The sequence below is a fragment of the Capsicum annuum genome, chromosome 8 (genome assembly GCF_002878395.1).
Source record: "Capsicum annuum cultivar UCD-10X-F1 chromosome 8, UCD10Xv1.1, whole genome shotgun sequence".
NCBI classification, from domain to species: Eukaryota; Viridiplantae; Streptophyta; class Magnoliopsida; order Solanales; family Solanaceae; genus Capsicum; species Capsicum annuum.
This window is the reverse complement of record NC_061118.1, coordinates 163264218-163289346: the sequence shown is the minus strand read 5'-3', so window position 1 is coordinate 163289346 and position 25129 is coordinate 163264218. Positions and strand designations below refer to the sequence as shown.

The 25129-nt window shown below is 30.6% G+C and overlaps 3 protein-coding genes and 1 long non-coding RNA gene across 4 annotated transcripts; 2 read left to right on the top strand and 2 right to left on the bottom strand.

The window, feature by feature from the left end:
* Nucleotides 1–1685: 1685 nt before the first annotated feature.
* On the top strand, nt 1686–5771 carry LOC107840126 (protein trichome birefringence-like 12). Its single transcript, XM_016683863.2, has 4 exons — nt 1686–2302; nt 3284–3421; nt 4418–4667; nt 5117–5771. The coding sequence occupies exons 1-4, from the start codon at nt 1695–1697 to the stop codon at nt 5399–5401; spliced, it is 1281 nt and encodes a 426-aa protein (XP_016539349.2). The 5' UTR covers nt 1686–1694; the 3' UTR covers nt 5402–5771.
* Nucleotides 5772–7127: 1356 nt separating this feature from the next.
* Nucleotides 7128–7631, top strand: LOC107879459. The gene has a single exon (XM_016726492.2). It carries the CDS (start codon nt 7128–7130, stop codon nt 7629–7631), a length of 504 nt encoding a protein of 167 aa, XP_016581978.2.
* A 616-nt stretch (nt 7632–8247) lies between these two features.
* Nucleotides 8248–11569, bottom strand: LOC107840125 (glutamyl-tRNA reductase 1, chloroplastic). The gene is made up of 3 exons (XM_016683862.2): nt 10995–11569; nt 10125–10366; nt 8248–9675 (listed from the first exon to the last, which is right to left on the bottom strand). Exons 1-3 carry the CDS (start codon nt 11272–11274, stop codon nt 8536–8538), a joined length of 1662 nt encoding a protein of 553 aa, XP_016539348.2. The 5' UTR covers nt 11275–11569; the 3' UTR covers nt 8248–8535.
* Nucleotides 11570–18888: 7319 nt separating this feature from the next.
* Nucleotides 18889–19651, bottom strand: LOC124886467. The gene is made up of 3 exons (XR_007043715.1): nt 19570–19651; nt 19159–19227; nt 18889–18986 (listed from the first exon to the last, which is right to left on the bottom strand). It is a non-coding gene; the product is annotated as an uncharacterized LOC124886467 (long non-coding RNA).
* Between the last annotated feature and the right edge of the window lie 5478 nt (nt 19652–25129).

The window sequence follows — 25129 nt, the reverse complement described above, 5'->3', positions numbered from 1 at the left end:
AGAAAAACAAATGTAATAGAAAAGAGCAAATGAACTATATAAATAACAAATTCAAATCAACAACAACAAAAAAAATCTTATGAAACAAAAATATTACTTCACCTTAAATAAGTTGAACTTTCACTACCAATAAAAAATAGTACTGGTACATAATTTTTTTTTTATAGAATTCGAAGAAGAGTTAGAGGAGGTGAAAAGATTCATAATTAATTTGAAACTTAAGTGTTTAAAGACAAGTCATGCATTTTCAATTTTAATTAAAGCACATAAAGATTTGTAACTAATAATATAAAATAATAATATTTGACATACAAAGAAAAATTGGAAGAAGCTCAAAGTTTTACCTTTACAATCAATGTAGACGACATACAAATTGCTCATATTGATTAATTAATTAATTTAAGTTATGAATATGAAAGGTTTGTAGGTTATGGATATACACTAATTACTAATTAAAAATAGAATAAATATGATAATATTTTTTAGACTATTAAACAAATTGATGATTAATACAAAGAATGATGGAAAAAATAAAATTTTTAGACTTTGTCAAATTAATTAATTTGATAATATCTCTTGATGAATCTTTCAAGACACTTAAACTTTCTTCTTTATCTTGATAATCTTGTATCAAATTAATTTATTCTCTTTGATGAATTTGACATCACCATCAAGCTTTCCTTTTTGTCTTGATGAACTTGTGTTTGGCAATTACACAAAATGAAATTCGAAAGAATGTTTCTATTCTTCATCAAAATGATGATTACAATTTTATCACATGAAAAAAATATAAAAGAAAAAAAAGACAAAAAAAAGAGTACTATTAAAGGAGGAGGAGAAAATGCAAATAAGTATACAACAACTTCATATATGTTTGGTATTTATAGATTGATTAATCCATAAAAATTAAGTAAAATGAAGTTGAAAAAACATATTATTTAAGTGAAAAATGTAAATAGATGAAAGTTTTTTTTTATAATTCATGAGATATTATTAGATATAGTAAACATGATAATGTTTTTTTTATTAATAAATAAATTGATTAGTGAAAGAATGAAAAAAAAATTCAAAAAAGAGAAAAAAGATAAATAAAAATAGAGATCATAAAGAGGTGTCACATCACCTCTTTATGTTTCTCTTTTATATATATATATTGATTGATTGATTTGATAATCTCTTTTAATGGATATTCCAAGATCATTGAACTTTCTTCTTTGTTATGATAAACTTGTATCAAATTAAATTAATTCTTTCTTTGATAAATTTTATATCAACATCAAACTTGTTTCTTAATCTTGATAAACTTGTGTATGTTTGACTATTATTATACAACAAGAAATTCTAAAAAATATTTAATAATCTTCATAAAAAATTATCATATTATCACATGAAAAAAATGTAAAAAAAAAAAAGATAAAAAAATACTGTTAAAGAAGAAGAAGGAGAAGATGAAAATGAGTATCCAACAATGATGAATGGTATTTATAGATTGATTAATTCAGAAAAACTTAGCAAAATAAAGTTGAAAAAACATGTTATTTAAGAGAATAATATAAATAGATGAATTTTTTTTTATAATTTATGAGATATAATTACATATAGTAAATATGATAGAGTTTTTTTAATTAATAAATAAATAAATTAGTAAAAAAATTAAAAAAAAGGAGAAAAAAGATAGAATGGAGGCTTAAGACATGCATTGTGTTAGAGTCTCCTTTATATATATTTTGATTGATGGTTCATCAGCGTCGTGTTACAGGAGATCAGCAATGGCGTCGAAGCTAACACCAAAGCTCTTCTCATGGCTAATTCTACCAACTTTGCTACTCATTTTCCTCTACTCTTTATCCCTCCCTCTTTACCCTCCTCCTTCTACTTCTCCAAAAACCAAAATTCCCATTTTACCCTCTTCTTGTAATCTCTTCAAAGGCAAATGGGTCACCGACCCGAATCGAAAACTCATTTACGATGAATCCTGCCCGTTTCACAGGAACGCTTGGAACTGTCTCAGAAATCAAAGAGAAAATATGGGTCGGATCAATTCTTGGAAATGGGTACCCGATGAGTGTGATTTAAACCGGGTCGACCCGGTTGCGTTCTTGGGTTCAATGAGGAATAAGAATATTGGGTTTATTGGAGATTCGTTAAATGAGAATTTTCTGGTTTCGTTTTTGTGTATTCTTAGAGTGGCGGATTCTAGTGCAAAGAAATGGAAGAGAAAGGGTGCTTGGAGAGGAGCTTATTTTCCCAAGTTCAATGTTACTGTGGGTTATCATCGTGCTGTTTTGCTCGCGAAATATGAGTGAGTACCTTGCTTTGTTCTTTTACATTTGCTGTGATATTGCATTATATTCGTTGCATTGTTGTTATAAATTGTGTTGTTGTTTTCATTGCATTGTTGTTATAAGTTGTGTTGTTGTTTAGTAGCAAATGCAGAGATTAGGACTTTGACCCATTGTCTCGTCGAGTGATTATTTGTTAGTACTAGATATTATTGACTTTGCAGCTTATCATTGTTGCTTGTCAATGTTAAAAGTTGGAGAATTCATGGTTTGTGATGCGAGCCGTGGATTCAAGTTGTGGTTTCCCTATATTTGTGTATGGTTGTACAAAATAATGGCTGATCAACTCCTGATTTGGAGCTCATTTCCCACCCACAGATAATTTGGAATGCTAGTTTCTCCGAGAATAATTTTGGAGGAAGGGCTGAAAGGAGCTTTGGAAGGCTAGAGTTCATAGTGCAATTTTTCAAGAAAAAGTTTGTTCATTCGAGGATGTTTGCAGCATTAAATTATTTTGCTACTTAAGTTCATATGCTTATAGGCTCATTTAGAGAGTCATGTTCATTTAGAAAGTCATGTTTTTACATTGAATTTGGAGCTTTTAACTTAAAAGTCTTTGTTGTATGATTTCTAATCTGTTGCCTGGCCGGGTGCTCAAGTGGATGGTAGAGCTTGAAATCATGACTAGCTTCGGTTTTCTGATATGATGACGGGACTTTGGTTATCCGAAGAGTGTAAATTATCTTTTTGATACGATTGTTGCTCCTCAATTTTTGTGTAAGAGATCTGCTGATCATTACTTTAATTTTAAAAAAACTTCACAGTCTGTCTGGTTAATTAAGCTTAAAGAAGTGAAAACAGTATCCTGTGAACCATTTGCATCTCAAAGTTTGTCCCCATTTTTGAATGTTGCCAAAGTTGGATATCAGTCTGAACTCTGAAGTATAGTGTGAGTTTTCTTTGAAGTTGTAATCTTACTTGCTCATTACTGATTAAATAAGGTGGCAGCCAAAACAGCCTGACGACTCCAACCAAGATGGATTGAAGGGAAGATATCGAGTAGATGTTGATATTCCAGCTGATGATTGGGCTCATGTTGGTGCCTTTTACAATGTTCTAGTCTTCAACACTGGTCATTGGTAATTTTATGTGCCTTCATGCTGTTTTTAACACATTAGCTGATATGTCTAACACTTCTGAGGTCCAAATACAATGACCACTTTTCTTTCTCTGTTGATCGTGAAATATTGTCAATTTTGTTTGAAGTTTTCTTACATAACATGTAAAGAAATTGCATAAAGCCTCTGGATGATAGTGGGTTGTTGGGTGAAAATATTAACATCAACCACCTTCACAAGGGTAAGGCTGCATACACACCAACCTCCCTAGAACCCACTTGTGGGATTACACTGGATATGTTGTTGTAACTACCTGCCCAACCTTGCAAACAACCATCCCTTATGAATGGAATCCTCAGCCACTTTTGGATGCTAACCACCTACCTGTACCGCTGTTGAAACTAGATAAGTTCTAAAACTTTATTCAAAGACATAAAGGTCTGAGCTCCTATCTATCTTCAATGACATCTCACATTAATCCTAGAAAACAAAATTGTAAATTTTGTGTTGCCAAAAACCAAAATTTTGCTGTATTAAGTAGGAAAAAGTACATATTTTTAAGTGGAAGGTGTTATCTTTGTACTTTTAGATGTGAGTGTTGTGGGGAGGAAATTGAAGTTCCAATGGAGGATGAGCTAGGCAGATCAACTGGTAATTTGTTTTATGCAGCAACTTTGCACTCTTAATGGTACCAATTGTGTTTTGTTCAAACTTAAAAAGCAAGCAGGTTGGGCTACATTTGAAAATAAACCAACTAAAAGACTACTGTATAATTTTTCTCTATAGACACATATTGGTACATATCTAATTATGGAGTAATGATGGTTCAACTTTTTGGATTATTTATATTTTCTTGTTGTTGGAAAGAGGGGAAGGAGGCCTAGAGGAGGAGAAGCATCATCTTCTGCTCTTGGTTTCTGTATGCCTGGCATGACATTTCAAATTATTTCACCGAATCTAGTTATCAACTTATTATCTCTAACTCCTTTGGTTTTAATCTTTATCAATATTTTCTAGGTGGGGCTTCGACAAATTCCCTAAAGAAACACCTCTTGTTTTCTACAAGGCAGGGCAACCGATTCAACCTCCATTAGAGATGTTTGATGGGCTTAAGGTTGTTCTCGAGAATATGATTGCCTACATAGAAAAAGAATTACCAGAGAAAACACTTAAATTTTGGCGCTTGCAATCTCCAAGGCACTTTCACGGTGGTGAGTGGAATCAAAATGGTAGTTGCACAGTGTATGAACCCCTTGATGAACTTCAGGTATGCCAATGTTTTAGTAAAATTGAGATTTCCAGTTTCTAAGGTCACTTGGTTAGTTACTAATAAAAATGTCCCTTGCATGCTAATAGAAATAACTTGAAAATGCACTGCTTAGGTTGCAATCTTATTCAAGGATAGTTTAAATATGTGGATAATTTGTTAAATAGTTAGCATTTAGCAAGGATCTGGCTCCTAATAAAGCTTATTTTGTCTAAGAATTGATACAGAAGTATGAAACTTTATCATGTTTGTAATCTAACTGCAATAAGTAATTTTCCTACTGATAGAAAAAGTGCTTGTTCCTTTCCAAATTTACATTTTCTCAGACAATTAGGTATCCTGTATACTCCTTTTGACAAATTATAGGGACTTATTATGCACTAGAAAGTTAGTACTAATAGTTAGTAATGACAAGTTTTCTGAAGAAAATCTTACTGATACCTGAACAGCTTAACCTGTGGTTTGATCCCAGATACAATGGGGTTAACAAAGAAGCAAGGCGACTAAATCATCTCATTGAAGAGGTTTTGAAAGGCACAAATATCAGAATCCTCGATCTGACTCACTTGAGTGAGTTCAGGGCAGATGCCCATCCTGCAATTTGGTTAGGGAAAAAGGATGCAGTGGCGGTATGGGGTCAGGACTGTATGCACTGGTGCCTTCCTGGTGTTCCAGATACATGGGTCGATATCTTGGCCCAGCTAATCACTCCTTATATTTTGGAGACAGGGTGATCATTGTAGACGGTTGCAAAGCTTTCGTTATTTGCAACTGAGCTCCTGATAGATCAAGATGTGGGCTTTTTCGACAACCTTGCAAACGTGCTGATCCAAAGGAGATGGTAGAACCAGTTCACTATTTTGTATTCATTTACAGTCTTTCTATCATTTGGAGGGTAGGAGTTTGGGGGTTGGAGATGTTTACTGATGCTTGCCTTTGGGGAGGAAAAATGGAGGCTGATTATGAACAAAAAGGCCTAGGAGTTTATGCTAACTGTTTTTTTCTTTTTCCCCTTTTCATCTTATTCCTCAGGAGGATTGTTCCCCAGTTTGTAACTTTGTAGAACATGTATAATCATTGCCATATACAGTTGTTTTTTTTTTCCTTCTTAGCTTCCATTCAGGTGGTCTAGGTGGAGGATGTGCAAGGTATTACTCTATTACTCCCTCCATCCAATTTTACTCGTTTCAAATTTTTTAATTTGATTTTTCATTTTACTTGTCATTTTTTATTTATCAAGACGACAAATTTTTTTTCCTTTTTTTACCCTTAGTATTAATTATTTTTTCTTTAAATTAAAATATAAACATCATTTAATAGGGATACTATGATAAAATAGTCATGTTATTAATTATTTTTTCTTAATCAATATGTAATATCAAATTGGTACGAGTAAAATAGGTCGGAGAAGTATAATCGGGTGAGTCGTTTAAAAAGAGTTGTTCAAGTTACACGATATTATCTATTCTTTTTGTTTTTTGTTGAAAATGGCTTTAATTTCTTCTCAACTCCCGATTACTCCTCGTTTTCTTCATAAATATTTAACTACTCCCTCCGTCTCATTTTTATGTATCATCATAATTTGGTAAATATCATTAAATTTTTTTTTTATTTCTTAAACTTCGAGTTCGATTAAACTATGACACATGTCTTATTTTTATGTATTGTCATAATTTGGTAAATATCATTAAGTTTTTTTTTTTTTTTTTTTTAAATTTCGAGTTCAATCAAACTATGACACATAAAATGAAGTGCATTTTATATGTTGCTTGGGACTCTCTTTTACCTCTTTTGCTATAAATTGGTTTGATATATATATACAGAGAGATGGGATAAATAATTTCTCTCGAGATTATTATACCTATACCACACAACTAAAATCTCCGGTGCTCCATCCATTGTAATTTTATATAGTAAGCTTGTTATTTAATTTGTTTAAAAAAGATTGACACTTTTTTTTATTTGAAATCTCTTTAATGCTAATATTTTAATTTTGATCTTATTGAACTAATATAACATTCTCCTAAAATATTTACCTAGCGAAGTTAATCATAAATAAAGATACTTAGAATAATAAATTTTATTTATTGGTCCTTCATTTTAAAATAATTGAATTATTGAAATATTTTTTAGTGTTCAAAATAATTGAATTGTTCATTATTCAAGATAAATGTTGAAATTTTTTTTTAATTTTAACCTTCATTAATTAAATTTTTAAGGTTGAGTTCTAATATTAAAGTTTGAAAAGTGCAAAAATGACTAATTTATATTTTTATTATTTTTTTCTTTTTATAAAATATGCGTCATATTTTAATAATTCAATTATTTTAGAAGGAAAGAAAGAGAAGTTTTCATTAAATGAACAGTAAAGGATAAAAGAGAACATCTATTGAAGGGATGAGAGCCCTTATTTAACAAAAAAACTCATAAAAACAAAAACCTTAACCTGAAAACGTCTGGATGGCTTTGAGAATTCATCTTTTTTGTCCAAATGCTTTCCCTTCACAATCCCCAAACTTCAAAACCTGTTGGATCCCTTCTATGAAGGATCCACCCAAGTTTCAAAAACTCTGCTGCACCAACAACCAAGACATGAGTGATTCAAAACTGGCCTTAGATTTTGCAACAGAGGTCGGAAAGATGAACACCCACGTGTTACAGAAAACGGAAGCATTGAAGAAAAGCAAAAAGCTTTTATTCATGGAGTTCTGCAATTATAATGGCTTGAAATCAGAGGAAATGAAGATGAAATGGAAGAAAATTAGTGAAGAGGAAAAGTGGGTTTTGATTAAGAGTTTTGTTGTAGAATGGGGTGCTCATTTTCATCCGTTGTCTGCTAGGTCTGTGAAAGAATTGGTTGATGAGTACTTAGTTGAAAATACTACTGAGTTTACTTCTTCTTCTACTTCTTTTTTTCCTGGTCTCAAAAAATTGATGGGATTTCCACCTGATGATAATGAATAGGATGTATTTCAGTTTTCCCTTTTTGATTTTTAGTCGAAAAAATTAATGTATTCTAAATTAGTTGGTACTTTTGTTTAATAAAGTGAAAAAAAATAACTTTTGATTTGGGTTTCAATCAGTTTTATACTGAGCTGGTGAAATAGTACTTTGAACTCTAGATGATATAGTTTAGTACTTTACCAACCGCAATGATCTGGATCTTAGCACGGAAAATGTAAGAGAAATGTTTTTGTTTGCCAACAATTTGAAAAGATGCCAAAACATACCTGTGGGGTTCGGAGTGGATAGAATATGATAGATTGATTGTAAGCAGATCTTACCCAGCTTGTTAGTCATGCTATAATGGGAAAATCAAACAATATTAGTGATGTAAAATATTTTGAACTTGTAAGCTAATTGCCTACTTATTTTAGCAAGATTGAGATTTTTTCCACTAGTAACTCATGGTTTAGTTGCCTTAATCATCGGATTATTACGTTTTATATTTCTAATAACTTTTCTAGTAAAACAAATAAAAGGATGGGACAAATGAACAAGGGAAGAAAGTAAAAACAAAAGAAAGTAACAGACAGAACGAAGTAGAGATACGAATGAACTCAATATATGAAAGCTCCTCTGGATTGAACAAATGGCTATATACTCTTCTGGAACAAATAAATGTTACAAATACAACTGCAACTATGAAAGATTTTCCCGCAATCTGAGGGAATTCCAAGTGTAATGTTGGCTGCGTATGGCCTAAAAAAGAATTTCATCATGTCCTGAGTAATTTGATACAGTTAAAAACCAGTAAATTGCCAGAACACGGATCTGAAACAATGATCATTTCTGACTGAACTCTGGTGAAAGTAATTGACCTTTCACAGGGGGAAATAATTAGAAATTTCTGAATGACAAAAGAACCTTAAGAAGATTGTTTTTGATTTTGTTCTATCTTGGCTCGTAACTTCTCTTCCAATACAGATATCTCTGTATCAAGACCAAATATTCTGTTAAGGGCATGCATGTTTTCAAGTATCTCATTCAAAGTCCGGTTTTCATTTCCATCGCATTTCAGATGCTGCATTGGTCCATGTAGCAGCTTGTTTACTATCCCTAGACTGAGATCATAGATAGCCTTCTTCTTGTTTTTGGGCAGATCATCACCCATCTTAGACAAACACTTGTCAACCTCAGCAGCCCTAATTCTTTCAGCATATGCCCTGAGCTTTTTGATAGTTGGAACGGTCTCAAGGGAGTCTTTAAGTGCTTCAAATTGTTTTACTTCCTCAGCAATGATGGCCTCAGCTTCCATTTTCTTCCGCAACCGATCCTCTTTATTAGCTTCCACAACCTCTTTAAGATCGTCCACATTGTAAACACATGCACCTTCAAGTTCTGAGACACTAGGCTCCACATTCCGAGGAACAGAAATATCAATAAATAGCCTCCGGCCCCCATCTTCAGAGTTCACAGAAGGGAGAGCTTGAACACTCTCCTTTATGAATAAAGGAGCTTCCGAAGCAGTGCAGGTGAATATTACATCAGCCTGAGCAGCGCATGCTAACATCTCTGAGAAAGGTTTGTATATTATATCAGCATCTGTCAACTCCTCACGGATGGCAGCAACTCTGTCCTCTGTCCTGTTAATGACAACCATCTTTTTACACCCTTTAGCAACCAAATGTTTGATCACAAGTTTTCCCATCTTGCCAGCTCCAACAACTAATATGCGGGCCGTAGAAGAAGAATACTCTGGAAGTTTCAGCAGAGCAAGCTCCACTGCTGCTGAACTGACTGATACTGTTCCGCTGGAGATATTGGTCTCAGTTCTAACCCTCTTACCAGCTGTGATTGCATGCTTAAATAGGTCACCTATTTTCCTACCAAAGCCAGGAACCCCCTGTCCATTCTTAACAACCTGCTTGACCTGTGCAAGAATTTGACCTTCTCCCAGGACTAGGGAATCTAGTCCAGCAGCTACTTCAAACAGATGTTGTGTGGCATCTTGATTGTATAGTAAAAACCGGTGTTGGCAGAGCTCTGTAACTGGAACTCCACTAAACTGACAAACAAAGATATTTGGGTCAAAAAAGGTTTACATCTAAAGGACAACAGAAGGTGGACAGTGTAGCTTAGGGCTGTATTTCTTTGAAATCCATGATTAGGTAGTTAGACCTTTGCAAAGACATTTGCGAGCAGGGAATCAAAGCACAGTAAAATACATGCAATTCCTTCCCAAATGTAGTAATACGCTTTATAAATGACACAGAAAATCAAAATCCTTTGTTTAACCGTGTATCGTAAATGGAGAACATACAAGGTAATTCCTAAACCTTTGAAACCAGTATGAATTCGTTTAAATTGTACTGCAAGCTACAAAGGGTAGATGATGCACATTAGAGTTGAATGCAGTTTGATATGGGAGTGTTGCTAGTTTATCACATGAGTTTAAGATGCAAGTCAACAAAAGAAAATAATATACAGATAAATGATGCTTGAAGAAAAAATTACCTTAGACATCCATTCAGTCACTTCTTTAATTCCACGATTTTGGGCAAGCGCTAGAACATATATTTCAATTCTGTTACAAGTACTCAATACTGCAGCTTCTTCTATATGATTCAAGGAACATAATTCACGAATTGCTTGAGGCCATTGTGCTTCTGGGATAGAAACTTTCTCCCGCACTTCAACTGGTGCTGTGTGAATGTTAAGTCCAATAACCATGATGCTGCTACTCTTCTTTGTATATCCTGGCAAGAAAAAGTTACCAATGTTATATGAAAATTAACATTCCTTGTCAGCCATCTTATATAAACTGAAACTCTCCATAACCATATATCAATCAACGAAGTTACATATCAATCCCCAATTCACTAGCGTCAATAACGAAGAATCCTTGGTATCCACTCCACGCTATTCATGTATCCAACATTCTAAGGATTCATCAAATTAGACTATTTTATGCAGCCATTAAGCTACCACAACTTCCCGCTTCTCCAGATTCCAGTATGCATTGCCAATTCCGCCATACAAACAGTTTCAAAAGTTAAACCAGCATTAACCTTATGATTATCTAAACCCATCACTACAATACTACTCTTCTTCCAAAATAGACATCTGTCAATAACAGAAAACCTTGTCCTCTTGTATGCCAATTTTAACAGTTCAAATTCTACTACTGCAAGGTGTTTGATTTTTCTTTTCCTGTGTTTTCTACAAGGCAAAGTTTACTCTTAACATATGCAAGAGGAAGAAAAGGGAGAGGACTTGAGTATTTTCATTGTGTACGAATATCATTATAATTGAATCAAACTCTAGCTAACATACCAAAAATTCAAGTAATATATATATAAAGAAAAACAAATAAAAGAGGCTTACGATCAGCAGCGGATGTTTTGAGAAGCTCCAAAGCTGAAAGACTCGATTTTCTAGTTTCCTTATCGCCATTTTTCAAAGCGTTTGACGATACTTCACATTTAGGGCTCAACGAATACGATCTCTTCCGATATACTAACGGCTTAATTGTTCTAACTTGACGGCGAAAACAATCCAGGGAAGAAGTGGAAGAAGAAGACGTAGAAGTTAAATAATCACAATTGAAACTGCCACCTGACTCCGCAACTGCAAACGACGTCGCAAAGCCACTCGCAACCGCCATTGAAAGACAATTTTTGAGAGCTCCGAAACTCAGATTCGTTATTGAGATTTGGAGCAGGTGACAGAATTGGAATGGGTTTGATATTTAAAAAATATTGTTGAATGGTGTGCTAATATTAGGCAATTTTATTTATTTATTGACGGAATCCACGATAATGGTGGAATTGTAAGACGACAATGGTTGGTTATTATTGACTTTTTTCGGAAGCTTATTTATAGTTTGGGTTTTTTTGGTTTTATTTCAATATACGCGTTGGTTGCACACTTCAAAATTTATTAGGTGGGTTCGCTTTTTTGACTTAGATTTAGAATTGGTACTTCTCCGTCCATATTATAGCATATTTGAAATTGCTTATTTTCCCAAATAAATATTTATTTTGAAGAAAAAATATTTTTTTAAAAAAAGAAGGTGTTTGATAAATTTTTAAAAGTACTTTTAAAAATAAGCAGAAGCAATTTTTCTACTTTTGGGAAGAAGCATAAAATTTCTGCTTCTAAAAAAGAGCAGAAGTAGAAGCAAAAAATTATTTTTTTATGACAGAATTATTCCTATCACACAAATATATATATATATATATATATATATATATATATATATATATATATATAAACATATCTTACAAGTTTAATTAACGTTTGATTTTTAAAATTTTACATCTCATATTTAAATCAGAATTCTTTATAATTTATATATTTTAATTTTATTTTCATTCATTTTCTTTAAATAAATTTGAAAATATCATTGATGATGATGGCTAAAGAATATATAAGTTATTTTATTATTATTAATGATAACAATTGACAAATGAATCACATTATAAGATTGTACTTTGACATCACATATAAATTTTTTCTCGAATATTTAATTTTCAATAAATAATTCATGAAAAGTGACATATTTGTTAAAATATAGTATATAGTATATATATATATATATATATATATATATATGATGACTGTTTATTCGTTGTAAATTTTGACACCGTAAAAATATATTAAAAAAAGATAACAAATAATTGATTGAAAATTCTAGCGTACGTACTTTTTAATTAAATAAAAAAATTTAATTAAAAATATTATAATAGATATTTAAAATAATTTTTCTCTATAAATTGATTTTAATAATAAAAGTTTATTAATAGATGCCCATTTTGGTTATTTGTCTTAAAAAAACACTTCTTGAAAAAGATTATCCAAACATAATTTGATTATCAAAAGTACTTTTCAAATAAATTTACCAAACACAAACTGTTTTTTCTTAAAAGCACTTTTTTTGAAAAGTTATTTTATAAAAATACTTTTCAAATAAGCAGTTTTGCAACAGCAATTCCAAACGGGCCCTTAATTCGATATCCAATAATATTTATTCATTATTCACTTAACAATACTAACATCTATCTAATTATTGATTCAGGAGATATGTTAAAAAATAATTTTGTTATATTATTCTTTAAATATAATAAATTTAATACCAAATGTATTGAGTAATGAATATTATTTAATAGTAAAGACAGAATAGGTAGAATTAGGTAAATTATACATTAATTTTCCAAATTAAATAAGTACTGTTGAACATCTACTTTTAGTAATATGGACAAGTAAAGATGGATGGAGAAAGTGAAAATAGACGTCCAACAATAATTGTCCAGTTTGAAAAATTAATGAATATTTACTTGTGTTCATTTTACTCTTGTAATTAAATACTATTCATTATCCAATACATTTTTTTAAATATTAAACTTATTAAATTCAAAGAGAAATAAAATTACTCATTATTTATTATTTACTAAGATGTGTGTATCAAATTAATAGTAAATAAATAAAGATGATAGAATAAAGTTTTATACTGGGTTAGATTTCAACGTACATAATTAGAGTTATACTTTTAATATTTAAGAGAGTTACAAAGGATTGACCGATTTGATTGTTTTATCTTGAGTCGAGGGTATATCAAAAATATTCTCTCTATCTCACCTTTAAAATAGTGGTATAGATTATGCACACTTATTCTTACCTTTCACATGATGAAAATATATCGAATATATTGTTGTATTAAGAATTGGTGGATGCATAAAGCATATTGTGTTAGCAAATTTTGGAAAAAGATTACATTGAGATCTAATATAAACAATTTACCATAATGCACATATTACTGATTATTTTCAAGGCTCAATGCATAACTTATAGATCACATAAAGATTCAGTAATGTTTAGAGATTTATTCACATCCAATAATTGTAAATTATTATCTCAGTTGTCCCTTTATAAATTACTTTTGAGGCATGAGTTGACAAATGATAATTAAAACTTCATTGATTTTAATTTGACTAAAGAATCAGCAATTCTACTTCAAAGTCTTAAACGAAATATTAGAAAAGAAGCTGCTTCTTGTTTGAATTCTTTGATCTGATTCATTTGAATTCTCATTGTAAAAAGTCTATGTTTATTGGATATTTCTATAACATCACCCCTTTATAATGATATTTCACTATATAGTAAGCTGATTTTCTTTGAAATTAATTTTTATGTTATATTTACTTTTCTATGACGACATTCTACTTATAATAATAATGACCCTTGTTTTTTCTTTTTATAATAGCATACTCAAGTAATATTATGTAATAATATTTATAAGAAATATATTATGTACAAAATAAAATATCAAAATATTTATAATAATCATCATTAATGTCATACATACAGTATATTTCAAGTACGAAGATCTAATTTAAAGAAAAAAATTATATTTAAATAATACACATTAATTATTTCATAACTCCACAAGAAAAATACTATTACTATTTACCTTATTTATACATATATGTAAAAGCATCTCTTCATAATAGTCATAAAATTTTCAGATAAACACTGTCACTATAAAAAAAATCTTCTATACAATATTTTGCGGTCAAACAAGAAAAGTACTGCTATATTCAAAACTCAAACACACAACACTCCACTTTCTGAACGTTTAAACGAAGGGTTCGTGTGATAAAGTATATAATAATAATACAAAATATTAGTAATGTTCGTATTAATTATATTTGAGATATTTTTTATATATATTTAATTTTATATATTAAAAATAACATGCATTGTATAAATCTTTTTTTAAAATATTTAACTACAAAAATATCCTATTGAAAAGGTTTTAAGGAACAATTATATCTTTAATTATATTAATGCATGTATTAGACGCATTGCATTATTAATATCATGGATCTTTACATACACACACTTTAATACCAAATAAAGTATGTGCATAATTTTAAAAAATATTAATAATACACAAAACTAATCCATCCATTATTTTTTTCTAATACACTTTATCAAACAACCTACGTAACTATATTATCGTGGGCTAGTGGCTTTTATCCTTACCAATCCTTTACAAAACTCGGAATTAAAATAAGCCAAATTAGAAATAAAATGATCAAAATAGATTACCTATTTAATAAGTTATCAAAATAAATTAAACGTAATAAATTATTATATTTTATATTTTTTTTAACGGTCAACTAACGAAATTGACTTTTTATAAAACATAATAATTTAGTATGTTTTATAATTTTTTTTTAATAAAACATAATAAATTATTACATTTTATAAAAAAATACTATATTATTACGAGTTCCACGGAAATCTAAAAAAAAATTAGTGTTTTGTCACGTCATTCTTTTTCCGTCTACTTTTTCTCCGTTGTTTACTGTACATAAAAAATGGACCCCGCCTGTTCATCTTCCTCCTCCACAACATAAATCCCCCTGAAACAACCTACACCTTTCCTCGTATGTAAATCTTTTTTTCATTTTCCCAGTAATCCTTTACAACAAAACACACTCGAAAAAAAAACAATAAATAAAAAATAAAAATGGAGGTTCTTCAGAAAAATTCCACCGACTTGGCAGGGTTTTTTTTGGGTTTCTATCTCCCTTACATCCCTTTCATTCACCATTTTATCACTCACCCTTTTTATAATTTGCTTTTTTTCATCCATAAAACTATAAATTTTACTATAAAGTTTCAATCTTTGAGCCAAAAAAATCATAAATTTTCAATCTTTTGATAAAAAAAAGCTATAAATTTTTCATATTTGGTCCAAAAAAGCTTAAGATTTTCAAGTTTTGATCCAAGAAAACTCTAAAGTTTCAATTTTTTATCCAAGAAAATTATAAAGTTTCGATATTTGATCAATTTTATCAAGGACCCTTTTCCAAAATTTTCATCTTTGCTCCAAAAAAACTTAAGATTTTCAATTTTTGATCCAAGAGAACTACAAAGTTTCGATTTTCGATCCATTTTATCAAAACCCTTTTTCCAAATTTTCCATGTTTGGTTCAAAAAACTACAAATCATGAAAAAATAAAAAAGGAAATATCATATGAACCCATTTGATAAAAATCAAGAATCTAATACAAATACATATATACCTACCTTTTTCAACTGAAATGGAGTCTGAATTTGCTGCATTTCCACCAGCTTCACTTCCTTTTTACTGACCCTTTGAGAAAAAGTAACATAAAAAGGATGATGTGACAAAACATCAAATTTTTTTTTTAGATTTTTGTGGAACTCGTAATAATTACGTTGTATAGTTTTTTTCGTAACTTAATAATTTATTGCTTCCTCCATTGCGTCGCCATTTGATCGGATACGAAATTTAAGAAATAAGAAAAAATTTCATAATATTTATCAAATTATCCTTTTAAAAAATGTGCTACTATTTTTTTTTAATTAAGTGGGCCCAATAAAGATAATAGTGTAATTATGTTTTAACATATTTATCAAATAAGAAAACATAACATTCTTTTTGAGACGGATTAAAAAAAAAATAATAACATATAAAATAGGACGAAGGAAGTATATTTTATAAAAAAAAATTATAAAACATAATAAATTATTATATTTTATAAAAAGTTAACTCAATTAGTTGATTGTTAAGAAAAAAAATATAAAACATAATAATTTATTAAGTTTAACCTATTTTAATAACTAATAAGTGACCTATTTTCTTCACTTGTTTTTCTAACTTGGCTTATTTTAATTCAAGTTCTCCTTTGCACAATGGTATACAAATTGTTCCATTATAAAATAAATAAAAAAGGTTCTCATTATATATACATAGTATATACATTTAGCACAATAATTAATACACTCATTTTCTTTACCTTTCTTTTTCCTCTTCATTTAGAGTTGTAATTTTTTTACGGTGATTACATCTTAAAAGTCAAAAGCATAATTTCTTCAACGTTCAACAATAAATTGAGTGTATTCCCACCACGTGAGGTCTGAAAAGAATAAAATGTATGCAACCCATACAACTATTTCTGAAGAAGTAGAAAGGTTGTTTTCCATCGACCCCCGGCTCAAAATTCAGAATAGTAATATATCTTCAACGTTGTAGGCCATAATGGATAGTTAATTCCGAGAATTTGTACAGTTTGAAGAAAAAAAAACTTGTTTATATTATTACTACTAAGGCTTTATTTGTTTTTATTAAGATTTAGACGTCTGAATCTTAATGCACATCTGAATGATTGAAATATTATCTCTAAATCTGAAAATTGAATTATTAAAATTGTTTGTTTTTAACATCTGAATATGCAAAATTTATTTATTTATACATGTAATAAAAATACAATTCAAATAAAAAATTGATTATATTTTAAAAAATATTTAATTAATACTATAAAATTATTATTTGATTAGAAAAAATATTTATTTTTGTTAGTATAGTGGAAATGGTTTAAACTGGTAGTGATAGTGGTAATGATTACTGTTAGTGATTAGTTGATGTGTTGGTGATAGTTGAAGACTTTGTTAGCTATGATGTGTAGATGATTGTTAGTAGAGATAGATTGCAGATATGGTAATGGTTGAAGTGGTGGTGATACGGGTGACAATGATAGTGGTGGTGGTTGAAGAATGTGTGGAGGTTGATGATATGTTAGTGATAGTTAGCGGTGGTGCTAGTTGTGATAGATGAGTTGGTCGGGAGTAGAGATTTGTCGATAGTGATTGATGATGATGGTGGCGGCATTGGATTTGGTGTTCACATTTCAGTAACGGTGGCAGTGAATATAATTAGAAGAATGGAGGCGGTAGGTTTTGTAGCGGCTGACAATAGTGGTTGGTAGCGATATTGGTTGTCAATGATAACTGTGATGGTGGAAGTGGTTGGTGATGGCGGTAGATGGTGGTGGTTGACAATGGTGGTGGCGGCAGAGGTGGTAGTGGTGTTAACTAGTGATTGTGGATAGAGTGATGATGAATATCATTCAACACTAGAATACCTCTTAATGATATTAAGACTTGGTTGCACGTCTGAATGATTAAAACCTATTCAGACCTATTAAAAACTAAAATTTTAATAAAAAATAAATGTACTTAATGATCTTAAGTTTAAACTATTCAAATTCAAATCCCCATTAAGTGCAAATAAATAAAGCCTAAGTTTCTTCTAAACATTGCTCAAAGTCAACTAAAAATTAAAAGAGTACATAAAATTGCTTAGGTTTTTGGCCGTTGTTACTCAACAAATTTGAAGATAATCTGGAAATCTTTTTTTTTTTTTTGGGATATATTTACTTTACTTTCTAACATTGCATCAGTAGATAATTGAGTGCGAATGTAAATATTGGACAATAAAATTCTTGAGACCGAAAATAATAATCGAGACAAGAAAATATTGCAACAATTGATTTATTGATTTCAACAAGTGAGTGTTATAATCTCTATGATTCATCTGATTCGCCTTTTCAATTATAAATTTAAGGGTTTCGAGCTTGATCTTGAACTTTAACTTGACGGATTTGATCTTGACTTGTGCTTGAATCCAAGGGTTTGGTAGCTTGTTCTTGAATCTTGCAGTCTTGATCTTGAACCTTTGAGCTTGTTCTTGAATCTTGAACTCTTGATCTTGAAATCTTGAGCTTGTTCTTGAACCTTGAACTCTTGATTTTGAAGCTTGATGAACTGATCTTGAATTCTTGAATTTATAGAGAAATCTGCTTTGATCCACAAGCTCTTTTGCTCCTTGTTAAACTTGTTCCACCCTTTTCTGATAAACTTGTTCCTCCCTTTTCTGAATTATGAGACCCCTATTTATAGTTGTAGGAAGTAGACAGTCATGATAAACATAAACTTCCTTTGACCAATCAGATTTAGGTAACATTGCATTTCTTATGGGCTTTTAATTTACCGCATAATTTTGACACGTGGCGTGGTCCCATTAGCTCATTCACTTGACTTGGCATGCCACGTTATTTGATATGTGACATCAAATTGGGCCTCTAGCATATGGAGACATCTTAGGCTTGCTAAAGTGGGCTAAGTCATTTGTAGCCCAAATTAATATGATGACATCTTGGGCTTGATAAAGTGGGCTAATCATTTTTAACTCAAATGAATGGACTAGCTCAACAACAACAACAAAAAACCTAATGTATTCCCACAAAATGGGGTCTAGGAAGGGTAGAATGTACGCAGTCTATACCGCTATCTCCAAAGAAGTAGAGAGGCCGTTTTCGATAGACCTGGCTCAAGATAGAATAGGCATGACTAGAAGCAATAAATATTTGGACAAGACAATGAAAACAAGTGAAGAAGTCAAACCTGCATCAGCACCTTTCTCATGACTACTGCATCTGTTTTGGTTATTGGTCTTAGCAGAGGCAGCAGTGAGCCAAGATTTGATGGAGTAACTCTCTTTCCCTGCATAATGTCAATGAAATTAGTAAAAACTAGAAAAACCAGATCATAAATGGCATATTTTCGTCATCATAAAATCATAACTGGCATAGAGAGATAGTGAAACACAGAGAAAAGACCAAGCAATTTGTCCGGAATGGAGCAGTAACTAGAAAGACATTGTAGTCAGAAAAACCTTGCTTGGAACTGTCTGCAGTTTCAAGCTTTGAGACCTGCAATCCCATTCCTCGTATGTCCTCCACATCTGCATAGCGACAGTCAAAACAGCATTCATGCTATAAGCAGAAATCAGGGTAGACTGCAATTCAAACTGGGATCACACTAGGTATTTTGCTGCTGTTCCTGCTGTTGTTGTTGAACAAAGAAATGGTTGCTGTGGAAAAAAAATCTAAAGTTTGTCACTAAAATTTCTTATGATAATCCATTTTCATTTTGGGATTCACTCTAGAACTAAATCACCTAATGTTCTTTGTCTTTGCTTGAATTTGAACTTGAGGTCCAGTTCATTGATCACTAGGCCACATCCTTGCCTGCGGACTTAAAACCTTTTAAGAACGTGTAATATTCACTTAGGGAAAGCAATTACCCACGTGTAAAGTTGTAAAAAGCTGTGAAACGATTCTCTCAAGCACATCAACACTGTCTGTAGCCAATGGCACCGTGACAGAATGACTCAATTAATGGACTAGCTCAATTAAAAGAATTGGACTTTAATTAAACCCACACATATTTGGATTTAAACAATTAATCCAATTACATTAATCCACAATATTTATTTGGGATTAGTATATTTTAATTTTAATATTATCCGAATTTTGTACGGATAAAATTTTAATGCTTACAGTAAATTTTCTAATTAGACTATTTTTAAACTATTTATTAACTACATAGAGATGAACATTAATCATGAGGTTCTTTTTAAACTTAAACCATTAGTCACTAGTCACAAGTCATTAGAGTCGTAGATTTTATTCATTGTGAGAAACAAACATACTTGAATATGGAAACTGAGGATATATATTACTATGCTATGTACTTAAGGAACTTCCCTTTTTGAATTGAATAATAATAATAATAATAATAATAATATATCATAAAACTTTAATTTAATTTCTTTATATTATATATTGTTATACAACAAATTAAGAAGCAATTGTAGCAGCCTCTTTCACTATATATATCATACATGAGAATACAGTAGTAATGATCAATTACACAAACCACATAGTATTAAATACATCAAACGTTTGACATAATCCACAATATATGGTACAAGTGAGACATAAACATTTTTGTTGTCTTCTTAAAAATCGTTGAGTTTTATTGAGAACCTACGTGCTTGTTGCACTATAGTAATATATACTTAGAATTTATATATTTGTTGACTTATGCATGAGATGTTCGAAGAAATTTAGTTGTGTCCCTCAGCAGGACTTGGACCAAAATCTTGAACAATAGGTTTATCAAAATGTTCATAATCATGATGGCCAATTCCAGGACTAGGTCCAGAGTCTTTCACCACAACATGAAAATGTTTTTTTGGACTTTGCACCATTGTAAATGGCCTAGCTTCTGTGGTACGAAACAAAATGGAGCTCAACAAAAAGAGTTGAAGAAAGAATAATAGTATTGCAAAGTATTGAGTTACTCTAGCCATATATATTGTTTTAGCTGTTCTTGCTTTGGGAATATTGTAAAGAATGATGATGCTATAAAAATTCCAAGCATGGGTATTTATAGCAACGCGTAAGTTTTGACTTAGAAAAGAAATAATTTAGCTAGGGTCCTTGAATATTGCCAAGTAGCCAAATGATCTTTGAGTAAAGAAAATTGATACATTACCTCAAGAGTGTATTTAAGAATGTCAAGTAAAAGATTCAGTTTGGAAGATGATTCCATCAATAAGGTAAGATCAAAAGGTACTCAAAATTATCTGTGGAATATACTTCACTTTTACTTATAATCCGCAATAGACTTTGTTCTCTTCTTAAAAAATACTAATAAATGGAGTGCATATTAATTTTATCATTATATTTATATTAGTTGATGTATAGTCTCAATAGAGTTGAAAAATAATTTGAAGAATGAGTAGTCAATGTTAAAGGTAAAGCATGAGAAAAATTGTTTTTCTTTTGAAATGTGGACAAGTGTAAAAGTAAAAATTCACTTTTAGTACAGTATAGTGGACAAGTAAAAATAGAGGTGAGAGTAATATTTTGTCAAAGTTTTGCTAAATTTCAAGGTCATGTGTCACCTAATTAAGCTGCTATATTAGACATGATTAATGTTTAGAAATATATTTACTAAACGATGTTTAATGGCTAAACATGCTAATGTTAACTAATATATTCATTCATTTTGTAGGAATATTAGCAGTATCTTTTTCATTTTCATCGTCGTCTGCACATTTTTGCAAGCTCAAAATCAAATTTTAGTAACCAAATTGTGTTTAATTACTCTATTTTAATTATTCGAAATTACACAGTAGTTCAAACCTGTGTTTTTCTTTTCATAAGAAAATATTACTCCACTGATCTCTAAGAAGAGTGAATGGATTGACTAAATCAACAAGACGTAGTGGTTTTAAGAACGCAATGTATTATGTTATTGAAACTTGCAAGTTCGTTAATTAAAAGGAGAAATGACTTTGGAAATAAATGGCAGACCAACTAATTATCACTGTTTTAACATGAAAATACAACCCCTTAATTTTCCTTTTTGTGGCTGCTGACAAGATCTCAACATTTAACAATCTTTTAAGTTAGTCATTTAGGAAAAGGACCTAACTTATTTAATCAATATCCTCGAGAATTTGCTGAGACACAACTAGAATGTTGAGTTTATGAATTTTGAATTCTAAAAATTGAAATTTCTTAGGTTCTTGATAAATTAATTATACATAATAAATAAATTTCTAGACACAAACATAACTAGTTTTAATATAAAATTATTGCATTTTGCCTAACCATGCATAAACAAAGGTTTGATACCAAATGTTTCACAAAAAAATTAAGTTCTATGCATTTACATAGAGTTCGGAGCTAAAAGGGCTCTTTTTTGTAATAAAAAATTCTAAAAGAGACACTTGATTATGAAAAAAATCAAAGGGGACAAAACGTTGGACACCTAGCGACCCCAGCGACTTACAAGTCACTGGGCCCACAGTGACTTGCATGGTGTCACTGCATGTGAGTTTCTTCCAACGCCTATTTATTCTATCAATTGTAGAAAAGGTGAAATCACTTACACTCCCGTTTCAACTCACAGCTTACAGTTTCACTGGACACCTTGTAGGAATAAAATAATATTTGAAAACCTACAGAAGAACTCCAGCACATAGGAATTCAAAAGTTTATATAGTTATAATTAAGGGAAAACACATCGTTTCCATCCCAAACTATAGTCGAAAAGTCAAATCACACTTAAATTATATAAGTGATCTATTACACACCTTAACTATAAAAAAGTGATACTTTTTACATCCTGTCAGACATTACACCACTTGCATGTAGTGTGGTGTTTTACACGCGCTGTCACGTCAGCACCACATCAGCATAATCCGAAAAAAATAATAAATTTATTATTTTAATAATTTTTTTTCTTTTTTCTTTTTAATTTATTTTTTCCCTTCTTCTTCAATGTCTAAAACCTCCATTGTTGTCAATGTCCAAAACCTCCATTACCTCCATTACACCATATTCACTACCATAAACTTTATCCCACCAACAAAATTACCATAACAATTGATTTCTTCTAACATTGTTCTTCATCCGTAACTCATCGTCTTTTCTTAAAAAAAAATAAAAAAATTCTCAGCTATAATGGCTATTATTGTTTCAAAAAATGGTCACTCAACTGTTGGCCTCTGTGTTTTAAATGGTAATGACCAATACATTTTCATACTTTTTCTATTTGTTTTTCAGCTATAATTTTTTTTTAAAAAAACTAATATGGTAGCAAGCTCCATTTTTGGATGGATTAATAATTAACAGACAGAGACGTTAAAGTCGATGATGAATTCGACTTTTCCGACGAGAATTCGCCAGAAAACATCCTTGCTACAAAATTTTATATATATTTTTTTTATGAAATTTGATTTTGCTCGTTTAAACATCAAATACAATTTGATTTTGTTCATTGTGAAATTGACATTGATTCGATGAAGGTGGAGGATGAATTGTGTTATTTGGGGATGGGGTTGGAATTTGGAGGGAGGTGATGAAGAAATTGTGTTGGTTGGGGTGGGGGTTGGAGTATCGGGGTGGGGGTGATGAAGAAGATGATGGTTTGGGGGTGGGGGTGATGAAGAAGATGATTGTTTGGGTTGGGGGTGAGGAGATGGATGCTGGGGGGTTGGGGGAAGAGTATTTTAATTTTTTATTATTTTTTTGCGTTAATTTTTAATTTAAACGCGTCATTTTTTATTTAAATAATTATGTATTTTTCACGTCAGATCTAGGGAGTAAAAACTATCACTTTTTTATAATTAAGGTGTGTAATAGGTCACTTATATAGTTTAGGTGTGAATTCGACTTTTCAACTTTTGTTATTTAATAGGTTGGACGCGCCTAAAATAAGTGTAACATACGCACCTTAGAATGGGGGTCGCGAGGAGGTAATAATATCACTTTTATATAGTTAAGGTGTGTAATAGGTCACTTATATAGTTTAAGTGTGATTTCAACTTTTCTCGTATATTATGGGGTGAAAATGATGTCTTTTCCTTATAATTAATGCAACACAAACTCTATAAAACCTTTGGATTTTATTCTTTACGTCTAGTTTCAACTCTCTTTTTGTTTATGATTTTTTAAACGACGTGTAAAAATTATTAAGTAATTTTATTAAGAGGTGTATTCAAAATAAAAACAACATTTATTTTAAAATGGAGAGAGTAAAATATATCCATCCCCAGTTACTTATAAATGCAAATATATAGCCCACTAATTAAGCTAGTAAAGACACAACCATGATGAATTAGCTCCATGATCTTGGTTTAAAAGGCTTGAGTCGGCGATCTCTTTTACATACCAGGAGAAATTAAATACATTTAATTAGGACATGCAATAATTTCGTGATGAAGTATTGAGTTATATGTTATACATAGAAAAGAGGGGATTGCTATGATGGTAAAAACCTCAAAGTTGTGAGTTCAAGTTAACGAGGGATCGAAAAGGGTGAATACTTCTAGGGAGGGGTAAATTTTTTTTTTTAAAAAGTACTTTCTCCGTCTCAAATTTCCTAATTTTATATCTCATTTTACTTGTCTTTTTTCATTAATTAAGAAGAGAATTTTTTTTTCATGTTTTACCATTTGCATTAATTTTTTTTTGATCAAATTAAAATGTAAACAATATCATTTAATAAGGGTACTATAATAAACTAGCTATGTTATTAATTATTTTTTTAATTAATGTGTCATCTCAATTTGAGACGGGTAATTTGGGACGGAAGGAGTATGTTATTACGTATGAGATCTTTGTATTCTTGTAACTATAGCTAGATTCCAGATTGAGTTTGTGAGTAAAATCCTCCTAGTAGGTGTAGTAGTAATTCTTCATCCATCTAATGAGGTCCTACTCAATGAGAGTTAGAATTATTCAAGCTAGTGAAACTTTAAACCAAATAATTAATTAAAAAACCAGTCTACAAACAAATAAAGATGTATCAACTAGTTGGTGGAATAGTGACCACTGACCATGCAAGTCACTGGGTCCACAACATGTTTTTTTTTTTTCAGAATTAAGTGTCTTTTTAAAAATTTTTGATTAAAAAAAAAAGCGTTTTTGACTCCAGAACTCCATTTACATGATAAGTAGATATGTTATGCCATCAAGTTAAATCAACTTACACCACCTTAGGTGTTTCTCATAACAATTTTAATAAGATTGCTCAAAATATATAGGGGGTGTTTGACAATGAATATTTGAAAAAAGTATTAGTTTTTATTTTGAAAGTGGAAAATGACATTTGAAAATAAAAATTATGTTTGACGACTATGAATACAAATTGAAGTTGTTTTTAAATTTTTGTGAGTAATTTGAAATGAGAAAAAAGTGAAAAATAGCCTTTTGTTATTTTTCAAATTCCCAAAAGTCATGAATTTTATAGCAAATGCGAACTCCGAAAAAAAAAATACCTAGTGG

Excerpts from the sequence above, each read along its gene's own strand:
- LOC107840126 (XM_016683863.2), top strand. The coding sequence starts at position 1,695 with ATGCATTGTGTTAGAGTCTCCTTTATATATATTTTGATTGATGGTTCA. Across the intron at positions 2,303-3,283 it reads GTTTTGCTCGCGAAATATGA|GTGGCAGCCAAAACAGCCTG; the intron begins GTGAGTACCTTG and ends TGATTAAATAAG. Across the intron at positions 4,668-5,116 it reads AACCCCTTGATGAACTTCAG|CTTAACCTGTGGTTTGATCC; the intron begins GTATGCCAATGT and ends ATACCTGAACAG.
- LOC107879459 (XM_016726492.2), top strand. The coding sequence starts at position 7,128 with ATGGCTTTGAGAATTCATCTTTTTTGTCCAAATGCTTTCCCTTCACAA.
- LOC107840125 (XM_016683862.2), bottom strand. The coding sequence starts at position 11,274 with ATGGCGGTTGCGAGTGGCTTTGCGACGTCGTTTGCAGTTGCGGAGTCA. Across the intron at positions 10,367-10,994 it reads CAAAACATCCGCTGCTGATC|GATATACAAAGAAGAGTAGC; the intron begins GTAAGCCTCTTT and ends TTTTCTTGCCAG. Across the intron at positions 9,676-10,124 it reads TGACTGAATGGATGTCTAAG|TTTAGTGGAGTTCCAGTTAC; the intron begins GTAATTTTTTCT and ends TTTGTTTGTCAG.